The 18,727-nt window shown below is 40.8% G+C and overlaps 1 protein-coding gene across 1 annotated transcript in view; it reads left to right on the top strand.

Moving 5' to 3' along the window:
* tafa4b (TAFA chemokine like family member 4b) overlaps positions 1 to 18,727 on the top strand; it is a 47,657-nt gene that overhangs the window by 13,732 nt on the left and 15,198 nt on the right. The window contains exon 4 of the mRNA XM_070549899.1: positions 13,368 to 13,523. Within this exon, the coding sequence (XP_070406000.1) occupies positions 13,368 to 13,523 (156 nt within the window). The remainder of the gene's footprint in view (positions 1 to 13,367; positions 13,524 to 18,727) is intronic.

Here is an 18,727-nt window from a genome sequence, read left to right as displayed (position 1 = left end):
CTTCCCGCTCCACCCTCTTCATACCCTTAATTACAACAATTTCCTTCATTATGTCTCAATTTCTACTCTCGTCCTGCACGTGTTGTGCAGGGTGACCTTTACGTGCCACAGAAATGCTAACAGCACAGTCTTTTTCAGTGACTGATTGTATTAGTTTCCTTTTATCAGAAAAAAAGAAGGCTGCCTGCTTACAGCTGGGACACTGCTAATTGCAGGCCCCGTGGATTGTGAAGGTCAGCATCATTGCCTGCCCCCATCTCATTTTCCCTCTCGCTATAAGAAACAAGATATCTCGCCCGCAAACGGACTAGTGCTTTTTCATTTGATGGGTTTACTCTAATTGGTAGAAGTTTAAGACCTGTCGGCTGTGAATACCAATAACACACACACAGAGGTGCACGCACACACACACACACACACACACACACACACACACACACACACACACGCACGCACACACGCACGCACGCACGCACGCACACACACACACACACACACACACACACACACACACACACACACACAACACTGCAGTTTGAGGTAGGAAAATAATTGGGTGCATGATATAGCTGCTGGATACATCATCAGTGTTTTCTTCTTCAGCACTTGTGCTGCTGTTTTCAGCGAGCTGTTTGATCTCAGCTGCTGTATTACCAGCAGCAACCACTTGGTGGCTCTGTAGGCCAAACAATGCATCACCATCTGCACCTTTTATTTATTTATTTATTTTTTTAAACAATTAAATCGTATCTACTGTTTGTGACTCTAAGAGTAGTTTCACCAAATTTTACCCAAACATATAGTAATGAATGTTTTGTTCCTGCAGCATCCTGAATAAAATGCATGTTTATTATGTATCAATTATTTTTCAAAGCAATTTATATCGGTTTAAGCTACATTTTCATATTAATGGCCAGCATTGCACTAGTTTAAGTTCCTCTTTTTACAATAAATACTTTTGCTGCTTTTATCAGTTCTTTCGCATTTTGCACAATGTCTGTGGAAAAACTCAGTCAGAAACACTTTACTGTACTTTAAGTAAAATTTAGTTCTTTCATTTAGTCCTTTGTGCTAAAAAACACAAGAAACTGCATTCTAAAGGATGTACATATCATTTGCCTCATTCTTCACTGACAAAGTGGCAGCTATAAGCAAACAGTTTACTCAACTGGCCAGTCCTGAACATTCGCTACCACAAACTCCTTCTAGCCCAACCGTCTCAAGCCCTACTGCTTCATTTTCCTCTTTTTCCCCTGTCACTGAGAACTGTGTGTCCAAGCTTCTCGCGTGCAGCCGCCCTACTACATGCCCACTTGACCCCATTCCGACTAAGCTGCTCCAATCTATTGCTCCTACAGTAGCCGCAGCAGTAACACATGCGATCAACGCTTCACTGACATCCGGTACATTTCCCACCTCTTAAGCATGCTCAGGTTAAACCGCTGCTAAAAAAAACATCTCTTCCTCCAAATCATGTGGAGAGCTACAGACCTATCTCTCTCCTCCCTTTTCTGTCCAAAATCATTGAAAGGGTGGCTTTCAAGCAGATCACAGAATACCTTTCACAAAACTGTCTGCTTGACCCTTACCAGTCTGGGTTCAAAAAGGGCCACTCCACTGAAACTGCTCTGTTAGCAGTGATGAAATCCTTAAAAGAAGCTAGAGCAACTGCCATATCCTCAGTGCATATCCTGCTCGACTTATCGGGAGCATTTGACACTGTCAACCACGGCTTCCTTTTGTCCACACTTTCTAGCATGGGCATCACAGAGAAAGCACATGTCTGGTTTGAATTGTACCTCACAGGATGATCATTCAGTGTATCTTGGCTTGGACAATCCTCTACCATGCACCATCTTGCCACAGGAGTCCCCCAGGGCTCTGTACTAGGACCTCTTCTCTTTGCCATATACACCACCTCACTGGGTGAGATCATTCGATCACATGGCTTCTCCTACCACTGCTATGCAGACGACACCCAGCTAAATCTGTCATTTCCACTGGACGACCACACTGTCTCTCCACGAATATCAAACTGTCTCTCTGACATATCAAAATGGATGAAATCCCACCTTCTCCAACTCAACCTCTCTAAAACTGATCTACTTGTCATCCCAGCAAAACCATCCATACAGCACAATATCTCAATCCAAAATGACTTCCTATCTCTGGCTCCTTCAAAGGCAGTTCGAAATCTGGGTGTTGTGATTGATGAACACCTGACCTTTAAAGATCATGTTGCCTCTGTTGCTCGGTCATGCCGCTTTGCGCTGAATAACATACAAAAGATCAGACCATACCTAACACAACATGCCACCCAGCTCCTGGTGCAATCTACTGTCATCTCCCGCCTCGATTACTGCAATGCCCTTCTAACTGGTCTTCCAGGCTGTACTGTGAGACCTCTTCAAATGGTCCAGAACGCAGCGGCACGTCTGGTCTTCAATCAGCCAAAAAGAGCACACGTCACCCCTCTGTTCATTGAGCTCCACTGGCTACCGCTAGCTGCACACATCAAATTCAAATTGCTAACACTAGCATACAAAGTCCGAGATGGTACGGCTCCCATCTACCTGAATCCTCTTGCAAAGGCTTACGTCTCGGCCCGGCCGCTCCGGTCATCACAGGATTGTCGGCTAGCAGTGCCTACACCACACTCAGGACAATCCAGACTCTTCTCATGCATTGTTTCACAAATGTGGAATGACCTACCAAGCACTACCAGAACAGAGGCTTCCTTTTCAATTTTCAAGAAATTCCTGAAGACCCTGCTCTTCAGAGAGCATCTTCTAAACTAGCACCCTCCCTGCACCCGTCCCCCCCCCCCCCCCCTGCCATCCACTCCTTTGTTCCCTCCTCTCCATTATTGATGTGAAGTTGTTGTTATTGTTGTTGTTAGCCTCAAGGGCAACATGCCGATTATCACTTGTAAGTCGCTTTGGACAAAAGCGTCTGCTAAATACATAAACATAAACATATAGACTATGCATTCTATTCTATGTGCTCCTCTGCTGAACAGAATAGATTAATCCAACAGTGTCCGTGGTAAATGATTCCATGTCATACCGCTGCCATCCCAAAATCTCCTCCTGGATTCTGACAGTGACATCTGGTGCTCAGATTCTCATTTACCACTTGACTTGTGTGATAGTTTAAAATTAGATTATTTAGGATTTAGTTCCAGAGCTGATATGCTTCCATAAGGACTCCTTTCACAGCTCATTACAGCATGCGTGACCACCCAAATTCTTTTTTTACACAATTACTAATCTGGTTTCTGTATTCATAAAATCCCAGTGTCAGTGGAAACCAGTGAGTGCGACAGGGTTTAGGTTTGGAGTCACAAAAGTAGCTCCATCTGCATTTAAAGTAGAATTTGCACTTACTTAATCTTAACCAGTTTTACAGCAAAGGTTGTATCTGCATCAATCTATTTAATGCATTCTGCACACCAGCTTAGCTGTATTTCAAGAGACAAATACAGATCTGAGGCTATTTAGCCAGCACACACAGAGGTGAAGCTAAAAAAATTAGAATACATTACAAAGTTCACTAATTCAACTTAAAAGGTGAAACTAAGAAAACATACTCATTAGATGCAAAGCCAGATATCTCAAGCCTTTATTTGTTATAATTGTGATGATTATGGCTTACAGCTGATGAAAACACTGCATTTAAAATCTCAGACAGTTAGAATATTGTGAAAAGGTTTAATAATCTAGACTCAAATCGCACTTTAATCAGCTAATTAATCATAAACTCCTACAAAGGGTTCCTGAGCCTTTAGATGGTCTCTCAGGTTAAGTTGAATTACTGAAATAAACAGACTTTTGCCATTTTGAATATATATGGGCAAACCGAATGGCTCCACCCATCCATCAATTTTTATCTGCTTATCTGGATTCAGGTCGCAGGGGGCAGCAGCCTAAGCACAGAGGCCCAGAATTTCTTCTTCCCAGCCAGCTTCCCAGAATACCTCACCAGGGCAGCATCCAGGAGGCATCCTCACCAGATGCCCGAGCCATCTCAACTGGCTCCTCTGCGGAGGAGCAGCGGGTCTACTCCGAGCACCTGCTGAATGACCAAGGTTCTCAACTTATCTCTAAGGGAGAACCCAGCCACCCTGCGGAGAAAACTAATTTCAGCCGCTTGTTTCTACAATCTCATTCTTTCGGTCACTACCCACAGCTCGTGACCATAGGTGAGAATAGAACGTAGATGGACCAGTAAATTGAGAGCTTCGCCTTCTCGCTCAGCTCTCTCTTCACCACGACAGACTGATACAATGCCCGCATCACTATAGACGCAGCACCAATCTGCCTATCATTCTCACACTCCATCTTCCTCTCACTCGTATGGCCCCAACAAATTTTGTCCGCGGTTTCCATGGTAGACCCCACAGGGGTTTGCCCATAAAGATTGTAATGAGCCCATGTTCGAGTCAAACCATCTGAGGGGGTCTGAAAACCTATGCAGGGCCAGTCAAAAACTATGTAGGCAAAAATCTATGTGGGGAAGCCCCAGTTGGGCTACCATGGAAACTAAACCCTAGCTGGAAACCATATGGTTTACCCATATTTACCCTATGTATGCTGGCTGGAGCAGATTTTACAGAGAACAGCAGCACCCAGTGTCCTGTCAAGATCATTAACATTAATCTGGATGTGTGTGTGTGTGTGTGTGTGTGTGAGTGTGTCTGTCTCCTTTGCCGTGTGTTTTGCACAGGATACATGTAAAATCTGGTTGTCTTGAAACAGCCCCTCTGTTCCTGCACAGATGTAAACTCTTCCATCTCTGCTTTGTTTCTCTGACCTCTGACAGAGTTGCCTGTCTGATATCGGACCTTTCAAAGCCACAGACATGCTTGTCAACTACGAACAGGGAGAGAGAGAGAGTCTGAGCTTTTTGATAAATTGTGCCATGCTCCTATTTGACTGTATCTGTCAGTATACATCAGTCGCCTGACTAACCCATTAGTTCAAGGTAGCCTGGATGCCCAGGTATTGTTACAAGCCTCTGACATGCTACCTTGGCTCCTGACTGCCACAGAAACAGACGCATTTAGCCATGCTTGAGAAGTCCTTTCATCTTGGTGTGTTGGGCTCTGTTACACTGATACGGCCATAACAGGATGCTTTTGAAGCAACACCAAGACATTCGGCTCAGTGTTATTGTGTGCATATAGCTGGAGGCAGAATGCTTAACACATAAATCTTTAGTAGATGGGGGTGAAAGGCAGCAGGGCATTAAACAGGGGCTGATAGGGATGGCAGAACTGGAAAAACATGAACGCTTATTATTCACACCAGTTAGTTGTCTAGAGGAAAAACACCGGAAAAGTTTGTCTTTTATACACATTTATTTAATAAAAACCCTCATGAATGATGAAACTTTAAAAAGAATGATATTTCTGCACGAGGAACTACTTTGGAGCTGCACCTGGTATGCTTTTAGCTCAGTTACAGAGAAAAAGGTTGTCGGTGAAAACACTCTTGTTTTAGTCAGATAGAAAGGGACAATCTTCAGTCTCATGTGTTTAATATAACTCAGCCCAAACAATTCACTAACTGTTGCAAAACGTGGGGAAATCAGTGTTTGCTGTGGCAATGACCATAAATGGCTTTACACCTCTTTACTGAAGGCCAGCATGAGTGGAGGGTTTTGAGTTGACGTTTCCCTCATTTAATAGACTTTTTGTGTTTTTTCCCTCCTCTGACCTCTTATTATTGACTAAAGTCTCTTATTATTCCTCTTAAGGGAATAAATCACAGCGATGCACCAAAGGCACAAGGCTACAAGCTAATGAACACATCACTGAATAATTTCATGGATATAACATAGACATTTCAACCTTTTGAAAAGTTTCTGTTTAAATTATAAAGAATTACCATCACACTTAAAGTACATGGCTGTCTGAATGGCCTCAGTTTGGAGAAATAAAGTTTGTGTCGAATCCAACTAATGAGCTCATTAATCAAACGTGTTCTTCTGCCATTTTGAATGAAAAGTTTTTCATTATTCTCAGTATTTAATGCAAATATGATTTCATAACTCACTCATTATCTCAACGCTGCTTTCTTGGTCAGCCAGGCGACATCTCCTTTATGTGCATTTTTCAAAAAGGAAGTGTGGGTGAAGTAAGACCCCACTCAGGGGGTGACTGACCCTTAAAACTCAGAGTGACCGATCAGTTTTCAAAGATAACAAGTAAAAATGGCTTCTTAGTGAACTTGTGCTTTAAGAAATTTCTAGGACTTCATTCCTTTTCTGCAACCTCCTAAGTAAGGAAAGTAGCTGTTAGCCGTCTGAGTAATTGCTAAGTGATGTCTTCACCCAATTTTTCATAATTAGCCATAAGTTTAGGATATAATGGGAACAACAGAGGAAAATCATTGGACAGACAAACAATATGTCTAGAGATACAAATAATAACCTGATTATTCTTTTTTTTTAAATGCACACTTCACACTCTCCAGTGTTGTGTAGTTACTCGTGTTTTTTGGCCTGGTGAGTGATTAATTTTAGTCAAACAAAACTTTACTTTTTGCAGCCTACTTAGGGTAGGGTTATACCTTTGGCTGTCATTGCGTATTGCAAGAATATAGGAGTTTTCAGAAGTCTCCAAAAGCATCCCAAAAATGTTTTTAAATTTAAATTCAACTGTGGGTGTAGCAGCTGTGCCACCTGTAGCTGCTGCTGGTGGTTTGTTCCTCTTTCTTGTAAATAACAGTTGAAATGTTGCATAACTTTTTTTTAACACAGCTGTGGTTGTGTTCATACTAGCCTTTAGCTCATCAGTCCTTTGGGAAATAAACACATTTTGTCCAAGCAGAAGCCGTTCAGTAAGTTGTGTGTTTAACCCTCTCAGGCTCAAAATAAGTTTTGATAAAATGATGAACAACTAAGTCCTTCAGGGGTACTTCTGAGTTAAAAAAATCCTCATGAAATACTTATGTGGAGTAACCAGGTAGGGAGGTTTTAATGCTGCAAATCTGCAATGCCTGCCTCCAGAGGATTAATCTATTACTGCTGAACAGAAACATACTTTACAATGGCAAAGAAATTCCTCCAAGTTCATAATTTCTAAAATAAAATGCAGTCTATAGACATTTTCTTATACATTTTTTATGATTTTTGCATGGGAAATGTCTTTTTCAATGCCTGCTGCCACTTATGAAATCATAGATTTTGCAGTAAAATAAAACATTTTCATACTCCATAAAAAAGAAAATTTCGTATTCATAATGCTGAATAAATGTTTTGTCCTTCACCCCAATTTGAGAATTCCGTTCCTTTTTTGTTGCTTTTATTCTCACTTAGCACATAAAAAGCACATTCATGCATTGAAAAAAAGTTTAATGAATCTCCTCATCACATATTTTTATCAAGTGTCAAAAGAGAATCATATGATTTATGCATTTTAATCCATGTAAAGGTAGTTATAAGGCAAGAAAGTGTCAATAAATAATAAAACGTGTTTTTATGCAATATGTGGTGCTGCTCACTGATTAAAGCCACGTTAATGACATGTGAAGCACACTTGTTTGTTTTAAAACTGGCAATAAAAGACACCCATGTTGGAGTGTTTGCTGGAAAAGCACCTTGGACTGTTTTTCTTTTCATCAAGCTGAGCAAAATAACTAAATAAATAAAAGACCCCAAAGGATGTGCTTTTTCCTCTCTTGTTGTCTTTTAAATTAGAGAGACTCCTCTCAGAGAAGCATGTGATCTGTTTTCATATCTTCCACCTGTCTGAATTTACCTCATTAGCATTAATACGTCCTTTGTTGTGATTTTAATTAGGCCACAAACCATGGGCAGACATAAAAATAGATGCATAATTGAAAGTGATGGGTCGAGCGTGCGCCACTCACATCTTTAAAAAAGCTTTACAGTTTTAAAAATAAAACCAGCTTCTTCCCAGATCTGATACACACGATCAAGAGATACCCAAACACCTTTTGACCTCATTAGGCAAGCTAAAGACGAGTTGCTCTTTGTTCTCTCAGCTGGCTGCGACATCACTTTTCCTACCTGGTTGACTCTATCCATCTTCTTTGTTCTTATTAAGAAGATGTCTATTTTCACCGATGTTGCTCCTGCAAATTCAGCAGACCTACAGCTCTGTTGGTGTCTATAGACTTGGTCAGCAAAAGAAGTGCTTTCAGTCATCCAAGGCAAGAGTTGTCATCATACAGAGTGGGCATGGGTTTGGCTTTTTACCCTCAAATGCAAAATTATAATAATGCACGAATAATAAAAAAGTTTGATCAAAGTCAGACCAGAACGTTTCTCATAAGCATCCAACATACCGTTACAGTCCGAGTCCTAATTTCTGCTACCAATATAAACTATAAACTTACATCAATTTAGGTGGGGTCCACCCCTCAAAAAATAATTTAAAGTTACAACCATCACAAATCTCCTTAAACGTTTAAACACTATCTGTGTATGTTACGACCCCAACAGATGCTAAAATGTGTGTGTGTGTGTGTGATGGGCGGGGGGGGGGGGGGGGGGGGTGGCATAAGAACTTGGAACAGTTGAATTAGTGTTTAATTGTCACGAAAGATTTAAAAAAATGTGAGCAAACAGATGGAAGCATTATTAAAATAATGGCATTATAAAAATTACATTTAAAAGACTAATTATCAACATTTACAAAACCTGCTTAAAACTTTGTTAAAAGTTTGACCAAACTAGAATACGTTTTTAAAAATCACAAAATTGATCATGAAAATTGACATCACTATGAAAACACCAAGTGTTCTCACAAGAACAAAGTCAGTAAACTACAACGTTAACGTTAAAATAACAAAAACTAAGGATCATTTAAGATCGTTACATAGTCAACCTAAAAGTTGACAACACCACAAAGGGGATTAATCCCCGCTGAGACAGACTGTCAAACCAAAGATCCTCAAAGATCATCTCACGGAGTTAACCTTTTTGCTTTTCAGTTAACATTCCACAAAACAAAAGGGGTTCAAACCAATGAGAAACCTGGATGACAGCCTTTTATCCCAGGCGTGGGTCATCAGAGGTATTCAGCTCAGCTGTGCTCATCAGCAGCCTGTAGGAAAGGAGGAGGGGAGGTGCCTGGGCTGATCACTGGGGCTGGGTGCTCCTGGCTCCTGGAGCTGAAGAGGCCAGGCTGGTGGCCGTAACAGTGCAAAAGGAGGCAACTACTTCAATTTCAGCTAAGCAAGTTGTACAAAACAAATAGAAAAGTCTCAAACACTAAACCTCAGATCTGTCATAGTTTTACATTTTGATTGAGATGAGCTCAAGTAGCTCAAGAGTTTGATATATAAATGCGCATGGTTTGAAAAGCTTGAGAAGAGTAAAGTCCGACATTGATCATTTCTGACATTGCATTCTTTTGCCAGTTTTGGCCAATAGCGTTGGACATCCTGTCTTCTAATGATTGGATGTTCATGAGAGAAAACCATTTGACAAGCTGATTTGACTTTTTGTAAAAAAGGTTGACTTCGCTGGATGACTTGTATATCCTTCATTTCTTCCAATCTTCAATTCACTTGAAGCAAATTCACAAAATTTGTGGCTGTAGAAAACCATCCCAACAGCAAAATGTGGAACGTTTAAAAATATCATGACCCCTGCTTGTGAAAATGTGAATGCACATGCAAACTCACAAGCTCTCCAAAACAGCTCCTTGTGACAAATGTTTAATGGTTTGTAATTACTACAACATTACTGCTACATCTTGAATTATTCACACCACTCTGAATTCTACAGGTTATATTTGAACAAGTATTTTCAGACATTCTAACATAATGAATAGAAAATAATTTAAGCTGTTATTATGACATCTGTGCTGAAAAGTATTCTCAGCATTGTGTTGGCAATGAACTGTGTGGGTGTGGCTTGACCTCAAAGTTGGATGTTTTGCCACAAACTAACATTTCTTTACATTTCATAAACAAACACTTAACTCTGCATTACATTTGAAGCTGAGGATTCATTAATAAACATTTATCTCAGCTTGTCTTATTTCTAATCTGGGACTGGATTGTGGGGAAACAATCCTAGCAGGGAAACCCAGCCGGTCCTTTCCCTAAACTACTTTCAGCAACTTCTTTGATAGGATCCTAGGGCGTTTTCCTACCACCCTAGAGATAATATCCTATTCATGTGCCCTGGGTTGGTACTTGGGTCGTTTCACAGTGTGACATGCCTTCAGAGGTGACTCGAGCCAATAGGCAGGACAGACAATTGCTAGGGTTCCCCAGAGGACCAAGAAACTGAACCAAGTCAGAGCAACATCAATAGTGAGATAGTGACAATCTGTCTTTTGACAGCATTGTTGGTCATCTTACACTCCCTGACAGGGCCCTCCCCCTCCCTCCCGACCACTCAGCCAAAGCCTGGCTTCCTCATCTTCTGACATGCCCCCAATCGCTCTGACAGAGAGAATTTTGTCCACGCCACAACCACCCCACTCCAACAGAGAAACAATCACACACATCCTGGTCTGTGCTGTACAGCAGGCCTTTTTGCTAATCTCTAACATGGAGACAGAGATGAAAGAGGACTTGTATACTAGACCTAGACCTGCAGAAAGAGAGAGAGAGAGAGAGAGAGAGAGAGAGAGAGAGAGAGAGAGAGAGAGAGAGAGAGAGAGAGAGAGAGAGAGAACAAAAGGGACGCAAAATATATAACATAACCAAGCTCTCACTGTGCCAAACAACATAAGGATATGTAACAGCAACAATATCTGCTAAAAAGCCCATGGTAATGATTAATTCATGGTGCATTTAGTGCCAACCACAGCCCAAGGCAATGTGTCAAAAACACCAGAGTCCATACTTGTGAGAACACCATATGAGCAGCTGTGCACGTGCACACGCTTGTGCATGTAAGGTTTCTTCCCAGGAGTGCCCAGTAGTGAGTGTGAGAGGCCACAGACCTGCCCCCTAAGTCCCATGGAAGATCCAAGCCCCGAACATCCAAAGTTCCCTCCGGAGCATGGAGATCCGAGGGGAGACTGCAGCAGGAGCACCCCGGAGGGAGGTGGGGTGGGGGGCGTGTGGCAATCAGCAGCCGTGCCAGAGGCCCAGGAAATCATAACGACGAGCCCCTGCAGCTGCCCTCAACAGGGCAGGCTGAGCTTGGAACTCAGTGGCCTGGGACGTATGGGTGCCCAACCCGGGCGGAGAACCAACTGAGCCTAGGAGCCTAGACAGAACTCAGGGGCCTGGACATGCCACACATGTCAGAGCACCACAAACGTATAAGAGTCAGACAAGACTACTTGCTGCTTTAATTGTTTTTGTCTAATTTAAAATAAAGTGTCTTATTTTTCTTTAAGTTAAAATAATGGTTGGAAAAATAATACACTGACAGTCTTCTGTAGATATGTTCATTTCTCATTTCTCGTTATTTTTTCCGTAGATGAAGGCTTTCCGTTCACGTGCGTTGTGTGTGTGTGTGTGTGTGTGTGTGTGTGTGTGTGTGTGTGTGTGTGTGTGTGTGTGTGTGTGAGGTGTAATCTGGCCACTACTCCAGCCTCAAGAGAGCCAGAGACAGAGGAGTGAGGGAAATGAAAGTGGAGGGATGATAGTGGAGGGGGAGCCCTCTGAGAGCCAGGGATCATTGATGGGGCTCTCTAGAGAAAAGAACAAACAAACTTTAAATCAGAAAGGATGAGAGGGGCCATGGCCTGCAGAAATGGAACCCTCTACACAATGTGTGTGTGCGCGTGTGTTGTATTTGTGTTTGGACACACTTGCACGTGTGCATGTGTGTGTGTGTGTGTGTGTGTGTGTGTGTTTGTATGTGTGTGTGTACTTGTGCCTGAAAAGCTCATTCAGCTAAGAGTGAAAAGTTTCTGAGTCTGTGTAAAGTCACGTACATAAATGGAATCTGGGCTCACAGAGCAGCAGAAGCAAGGTTTTTCCAGGGGTGTAAAGAGGCTTATAGGTTGCTAGTAGTGTCACCAAAGGGTTTGCTTTGCTCGGAAATAAAAGCGGTGCCTGAGACTCTGGAATGCTTTGAGCAGGAAGATAAGGAATCCATTCTGAAGCCATAAGTAAAGATTAGGTTTACTAAACATTTCACACAACAGTCAGCACGAGTGGAAGGCAGAAAACCTGCCTATCCTAGGGAATTCAAGGCTTTAAAATATTGAATGAAGCGTAACCCAGACACTGAAGCTCCTAACATTAATATACAAACTAAATCTCTTTAAAGAGTCATAGATTTTATTTCATAAACTGTTTTTGTACGGGAGAATACTGAAACAGACACGTTTAACAAATGAAATTATTTAATTGAAGAAAAGTCAGAAATGTTTCACCATTTTCATCACAAAAACTCAAGATATTTAGCCACTGTACAGAAAGTTTATTTATTTCAATCTGTTTTCTAATTCCTGTCAGGAGATTGCCATGATTAACCACTCCAGCATCCTTAAGGAGCAAAAATTAGAGACTGTTTGTGCTGGAACAGCCTGCTAATTCAGAACACATGGAAATTTTATATGTTAAATACAAAGAAATCAACATGTACCTGCATAAAGACCATATATACACAAATATAGATGCAGATTTAATGGCTGAGTTCTGGTTTTTTCTCATTAAATAGTGTCCTTGTTGTGTCCCTCATAACTTTTGTTGGCCATGTTTCATTAGGTCCTTAAGTTCCTTTGAAACAACTCAGGATTGCTCCTTACCTGTCACTTTATTGGGTTCTCCTCACATGAATCAGACAGGATCACCTTATGGCTTCAGAACTGCTGTAATTCTTCACCACTTCACCACCATCAGCTGCCTGAACCATTAATCCAAGGCAGGTGGATTCATGCTTTCATGTTGACACCAAATTCTGCCCTGGCCATCTGGATGCTGCAGCTGAAACTGAGGCATTTTTCTGTTCTTGGTACAAAGCTGGAGATAGTCGTGGGTGAAAGGTTTATGTTAACAACTATGATGATGCTCACAACTACACAAACCTTTTTTCCTCATTTTGTTTGATAATTTGTGTGTCAACACAGAGTTGCTGCCATGCAATTGGCTGATTTGTATAAAGAAAGAGTACATAATAAAGAGGCTTAGCCTATGTATGCATATTTAACATTTGTGATCTTTCCTTCCTTCAAACAGCTACAGAAAACAAAGCTGCCTCAGTTAACAAGGTCACAAGACTGAAAACAAATACAAGCTCAGAAGTGTTTGGAATAGGTTACTGAGTTTAGATAATTATAAATACTTCAGTAGTTGGATTTAAACCGCCAAGGGCGTCTCTTTGAACATGATCTATTATCATTTAAATATGGAAAACCAACAAATGCAATTTAAAGTTTACAAATTAGCAGAAGATAATTAGTTTCTCTGTGTTTCTCTCAGTGTCGTATCAGGTGAAGCAGGGGACGTGTGAGGTGGTGGCCGTTCATCGCTGCTGCAATAAAAATAAGATCGAGGAGCGCTCTCAAACTGTCAAGTGTTCCTGTTTCCCAGGGCAGGTCGCAGGCACGACCAGAACCAGACCCTCCTGTGTAGAAGGTAAGTGTGGTGTGATTGTTTAAAGTGTACCATTTTATTTAACTCAAATAAGAACTACAGATAGTAATCAAACTGTGATTTAATATGTTTTTCTTCTGGCTTTTCTCCCACATTCTGTGTTATCTGCCAAATCTGTTTACTATCATTTAGAAATATCTAAATTTGGCCAGAAGTCAATGTTCCTCAGCTCCAGTTCCTGGCTCAGCAATATGTTTTTGAAATAGATGAGGCACTGATTAACGTGACAGGGTCACGGAGGCTAAAAATGTGTTTAATCATCTCACTTCATTGAAGTTTCTTTTACTGTCACCGTGTCCGAGCTTTTCTTTTTGCTTTGCTGCTGTTGTTTCATCTTCTGTTTGTTTACTCTGCTTGTTCATTGGTTTGTTTCAGTTTGATCTCAGTTTCTGCTCTCTGAGCACAACAGGTCCAAGTTTTAAAAAACAAAGTCCCACACCAAGAGATAAAGCAAGATTACTTTAATTTAATTTAATTTAATTTAATTTAATTTAATTTTGATGACAACATCAAAGGGTTGAAATATATTTGTTCTTTTCAGATTTAAATTTCCTACAATAAATTCAGTTTACAAAAATCGCAAATATCATCTCACTGAATGTATCACAACACATCATCATATATTGCATTATATCTACCCTGTATTGTGATACATATTGTATCACTAGAATTTCACCAATACACACTTTAACAGAACACAACATCCTTGCATATTAAATAAAAGCCATATAGTAAACATGCATCGATGATTAAACATACCAAGGTAATATTTTTTACAGATTTTTTAAAATGCTTAAGACTGAATTTTCTATAAAATCACTCAAAAAGTAACACCTACCCATAAAGTAAGTAGATCTATTTAAACTGGAACTTATCTTAAACTGAGTAAAACTATATATTATGATGATTATTTATTTTTTATTATTTTGTTGATAAAATGAGAGCGTGAACCAAAACTAAAGAACTCGTTAAATGAAATGATAAAGTAAAATATAACTTCTACAAAATAATTATGAAAGCATATTAATTGATGGATCTGTCAAAGTTTGGACTTATAACTTGGTGGACAGATGGAGACACAGTAAAGACTGATGTTCTAATGGCTTGTGGAGTAAAGTTTGTACAAGGTGATGATTGTCTGCTTTTCCCTGAACAGAAAGCATCCGACTGTGTGTGTGTGTGTGTGTGTGTGTGTGTGTGTGTGTGTGTGTGTGTGTGTGTGTGTGTGTGTGTGTGTGTGTGTGTGTGTGTGTGTGTGTGTGTGTGTGTGTGCAGAGAGACATTGGACAGATAAATTGAGTAGAGTGTTCTTATAGATCTCTTCTTATGCCTGTTTGCCTGCTCCATGAGCTTCTCTCCACCAAGAAACAAGTAGTGTCACTGACCCCATCATCCACAGATGGTGTGCTGATCTCTCTCTCTCTCTCACACACACACACACACACACACACACACACACACACACACACACACACACACACACACACACACACACACACACACACACACACACACACACACACACACACACACACACACACACACACACACACACACACACACACACACACACTGTCAGTTTATCTGATCCAATCATGCCGCGTTAGCCCCCTGCCAGCAGAAGGAAGATGCACACTTGTCTCAGAAGCTAGTGGAGCTTCTGACCCCTCACATCTAAAGGGTTACTCAGACTATCAAGGTCAGCGTGAGGAGGAGAAACAAATCCAAAACTCCCTCTGAATAACTCAGATCATCAGAAATCTCTTCATCAGCAGATTAACATCAGACTAAAAAAATATTAAACTTGTGAGATGAATAAACTTGCACATTTCTTTAGCATTTTGTTGCTTTCGCTGAGCAACAGCAGGTTATTTGGCATACTTGATAACATTTAGGTTGTTTTGGCACATTTTTGCATATTTCATGGACACCACTTTTTGTTGGAAAATGGAGAAAACTTGGATTATTTAACTGAACATTTCTTGTTGAGTTCATGAATTATGCTGACTGAAAACTTCAATTTGTAAAAAATTTCTTTAACAGCACATTTAATAGGAGTCAAATAACCACACTCTAAAAGGTGTTATTTAATCTAAAGTGTTGAATCATAAAATATCAGTCACTGTGATGCCGTTCCTTCCTCTAACCACAAGGAGGCGCTTTCCCCAATGAAATATCCTCGTGACAAACATACCTGCTGGTTCATTTCAGCACTATTTTCAGGCAATAAAACTGTAGATTTGTTTTTTTAACCTCCTTGATGAGTTCCTAGATGGAAACTGTTGTTTGATAATGATAAAATCAGGCAACCATGGCAAAGATGATTGGCTTTGTAATGAAAGTCACAAGAAATAAGGACTCATGTGAAACTCCACTAACCTTTCAGAATAGTCGTTGCCCTGATGCCTTGCTGTTTTGTTTGCTAAAATTGAACAGAAAGGAAGGAAAACACTGATGAGAGGCTAATAGATTCACCGTTTGACTGAAAGTCAGTCAATGATGAATTTGCTTTGATGGCTCTAATGACTTTTTGTTTTTGTCAGACACAAATCTCACACAAAGTAGGCACACTTCCTCCTTGGGAGGGGTTTTATAATCTCTCATTCACATCTCTCACCTCCAAATCCTGCTCAGCAGGACTTATGATTCATGCATGATCTTCGAGTTTGGGGTAACAAGATCACACCTCATCCTTCGTTTGTGATGCAAACAAACACATATTAATGCAGAATTGTGGTTTTAGGCTCCACATTTGACGAAAAAACAAACAAAAACAAAAACTCTACTTAGTACATGGAAAAACCAGAAGGTAAATGATGATTGATGGTCCAAAACTAGTCACTAATCAGAGCTTCTGATACTTGCTGCTGCTTTTTCATTTGCAGTGCCAGACCTAGAGGTGGTGATGTTGGGGCATGAGGTTAAACTAGGGGGAGGAACTTATTGTTATTATTGAAGTTTCATTTCAAACAAAAATTCCAGCAGACACACACACACACACACACACACACACACACACACACACACACACACACACACACACACACACACACACACACACACACACACACACACACACACACACACAAACACCATGCATGCTCATCACACTTACATATGTCCATACACACGCAGACACACACACACACACACACCATGCATGCTCAACACGCTTACACACGTCTGCACACACACACACCATGCTTGCTCAACACGCTTACACATGTACGTATGCACGCACGCAAATACACACACACCATGCATGCTCAACACGCTTACACACGTCCGCACACACACATGTCTCTTTCTATCATAGTGAGGGCCCTCCATTGACTTTCATTTATTTTTGTGACTCCACTATGCCTAACTATACCCATACCCTAACCCTAACCATAAATAAAAAAAAAATTTCCTCACTTTGAAAAATGTCCTCACTTTGTAGGTAAAACGGTCAACATGGTCCTCAGTAGGTTGTAAGTACAAGAACACACATTCACACACAAACACACACACTTCCTGATTTTAACAATTATTTCACCAGACAGTTTCAAGCATATGCCTAAAACTTTGATACAGAATTTCTCACCCTGTAACAGTGACAAAGTTAAGTTTAAGTTTGTGTCTGTTAATTTCAACGGTGCATTATGTAGAAATGAAGTAAAAATTACATCCTGTGTTAAAATTTGGTTACTGCAACTACTTTACACAACTCTGCCCTGCGATGGACTGGCTCTCTGTCCAGGGTGTACCCCGCCTAATTGCCCATTGACTGCTGATGATAGGCACCAGCCCCCCCCCCCCCCCCCCCCCCGCGACCCTACGTGGACTAAGCGGGTTCAGAAGTTGGATGGATGGATGGGCTTTACACAACTCTGGAGCATTTTGCCGGCCGTCGTCAAATTACAATTGCCGACACTGCAGTGTTAGCTCGCAGGAAACACGGCAACCCCATACTCACTGATGGTAAACAGTAGTTACGTCCCTTCTTCCTTTGTTTGTAAAGGAGAGCAACTTACAATCCCCACAGCCAGCTGAATATGAAATATGTTTCAGTATAGTCTTTCTTCTGAAACATTTGACTCTTTTGGGATTTCCTCACTGTAAAATTCTCACTATATTCTTACATTCTGCACTTTGAATTTGAACTGAATTTTTTGCTTGATTAGCAAATGTTTTGGGAAATGTTTCTGTTTTGTAAACAAAGTTTGTGTGTGTGTGTGTACCCGTTTATACATCAAAGTGGGGACATTAGTACCAAAGTGAGGACATTTTGGTACAAAGTTACAGAGCTCAACTGGTTAGTTTTTAGAGGTATGACGTGAATTAAGTTCTAGTTAAGGCTAGGTTTAGGAATAGACTGGTTATGGTTAGAGTTAGGGTTAGGCACAATCCAGTCACTAAAATGAAAGGAAGTTAATGACGGTCCTCTAAACAGATGCTAGAAAAGAATGTGTGTGTGTGTGTGTGTGTGTGTGTGTGTGTGTGTGTGTGTGTGTGCATGTGTGTGTGTTATTCAGGTTAGAGAATGAAATTTTGCCAAGGTGTTTCAAGACTGTCCAAAATACACAAAAACGCAAAAACACGTCTACAAAGAGGCTGACAGCAAAACCACTCTATTCCATCACTCAGATTAAAAAAAAAATTCAAATTCAAAAATACTTTATTAATCCCAGAGGGAAATTGATTGCTGTAGTAGCTCAGAATAATAATAATAATCAAGTTGTCAAACAGTTATTGTATATTACAATGGCTGTTGGCAGGAAGGATCTCCAGTAGCGGTCAGTGTTGCAGCGAAACTGAAGAAGCCTCTGACTGAAGACACTCTTCCGTTGTCGGACAGTCTTGTGAAGAGAATGCTCAGGGTTGTCCATCATTTTCTTGATTCTCTGGAAAATCTTTCTTTGCATTATCTCCTCCAGTGGTTCCACAGTCTTCCCCAGAACAGAACCAGCCTTTTTTTATTAGGCTGATGAGCCTTTTCAGGTCCCTGCTTCTGATGCTACTACCCCAACAGACGATGGCTGAAGAGATTACACTCTCAACAACAGACTTGTAGAAGATCTGCAGCATCTTGCTACAGACATTGAAGGACCTTAGCGTCCTCAAGAAGTGCAGTCTGCTGTGTCCCTTCTTGTAAACGGCTTCGCTGTTCTTTCTCCAGTCCAGTCTGTTGTCCAGATCTGCAT

The sequence above is a fragment of the Nothobranchius furzeri genome, chromosome 3 (genome assembly GCF_043380555.1).
Source record: "Nothobranchius furzeri strain GRZ-AD chromosome 3, NfurGRZ-RIMD1, whole genome shotgun sequence".
NCBI lineage: Eukaryota > Metazoa > Chordata > Actinopteri > Cyprinodontiformes > Nothobranchiidae > Nothobranchius > Nothobranchius furzeri.
Note: the sequence above shows the minus strand (reverse complement) of the source record. Positions and strands in the feature narration are given on the sequence as shown.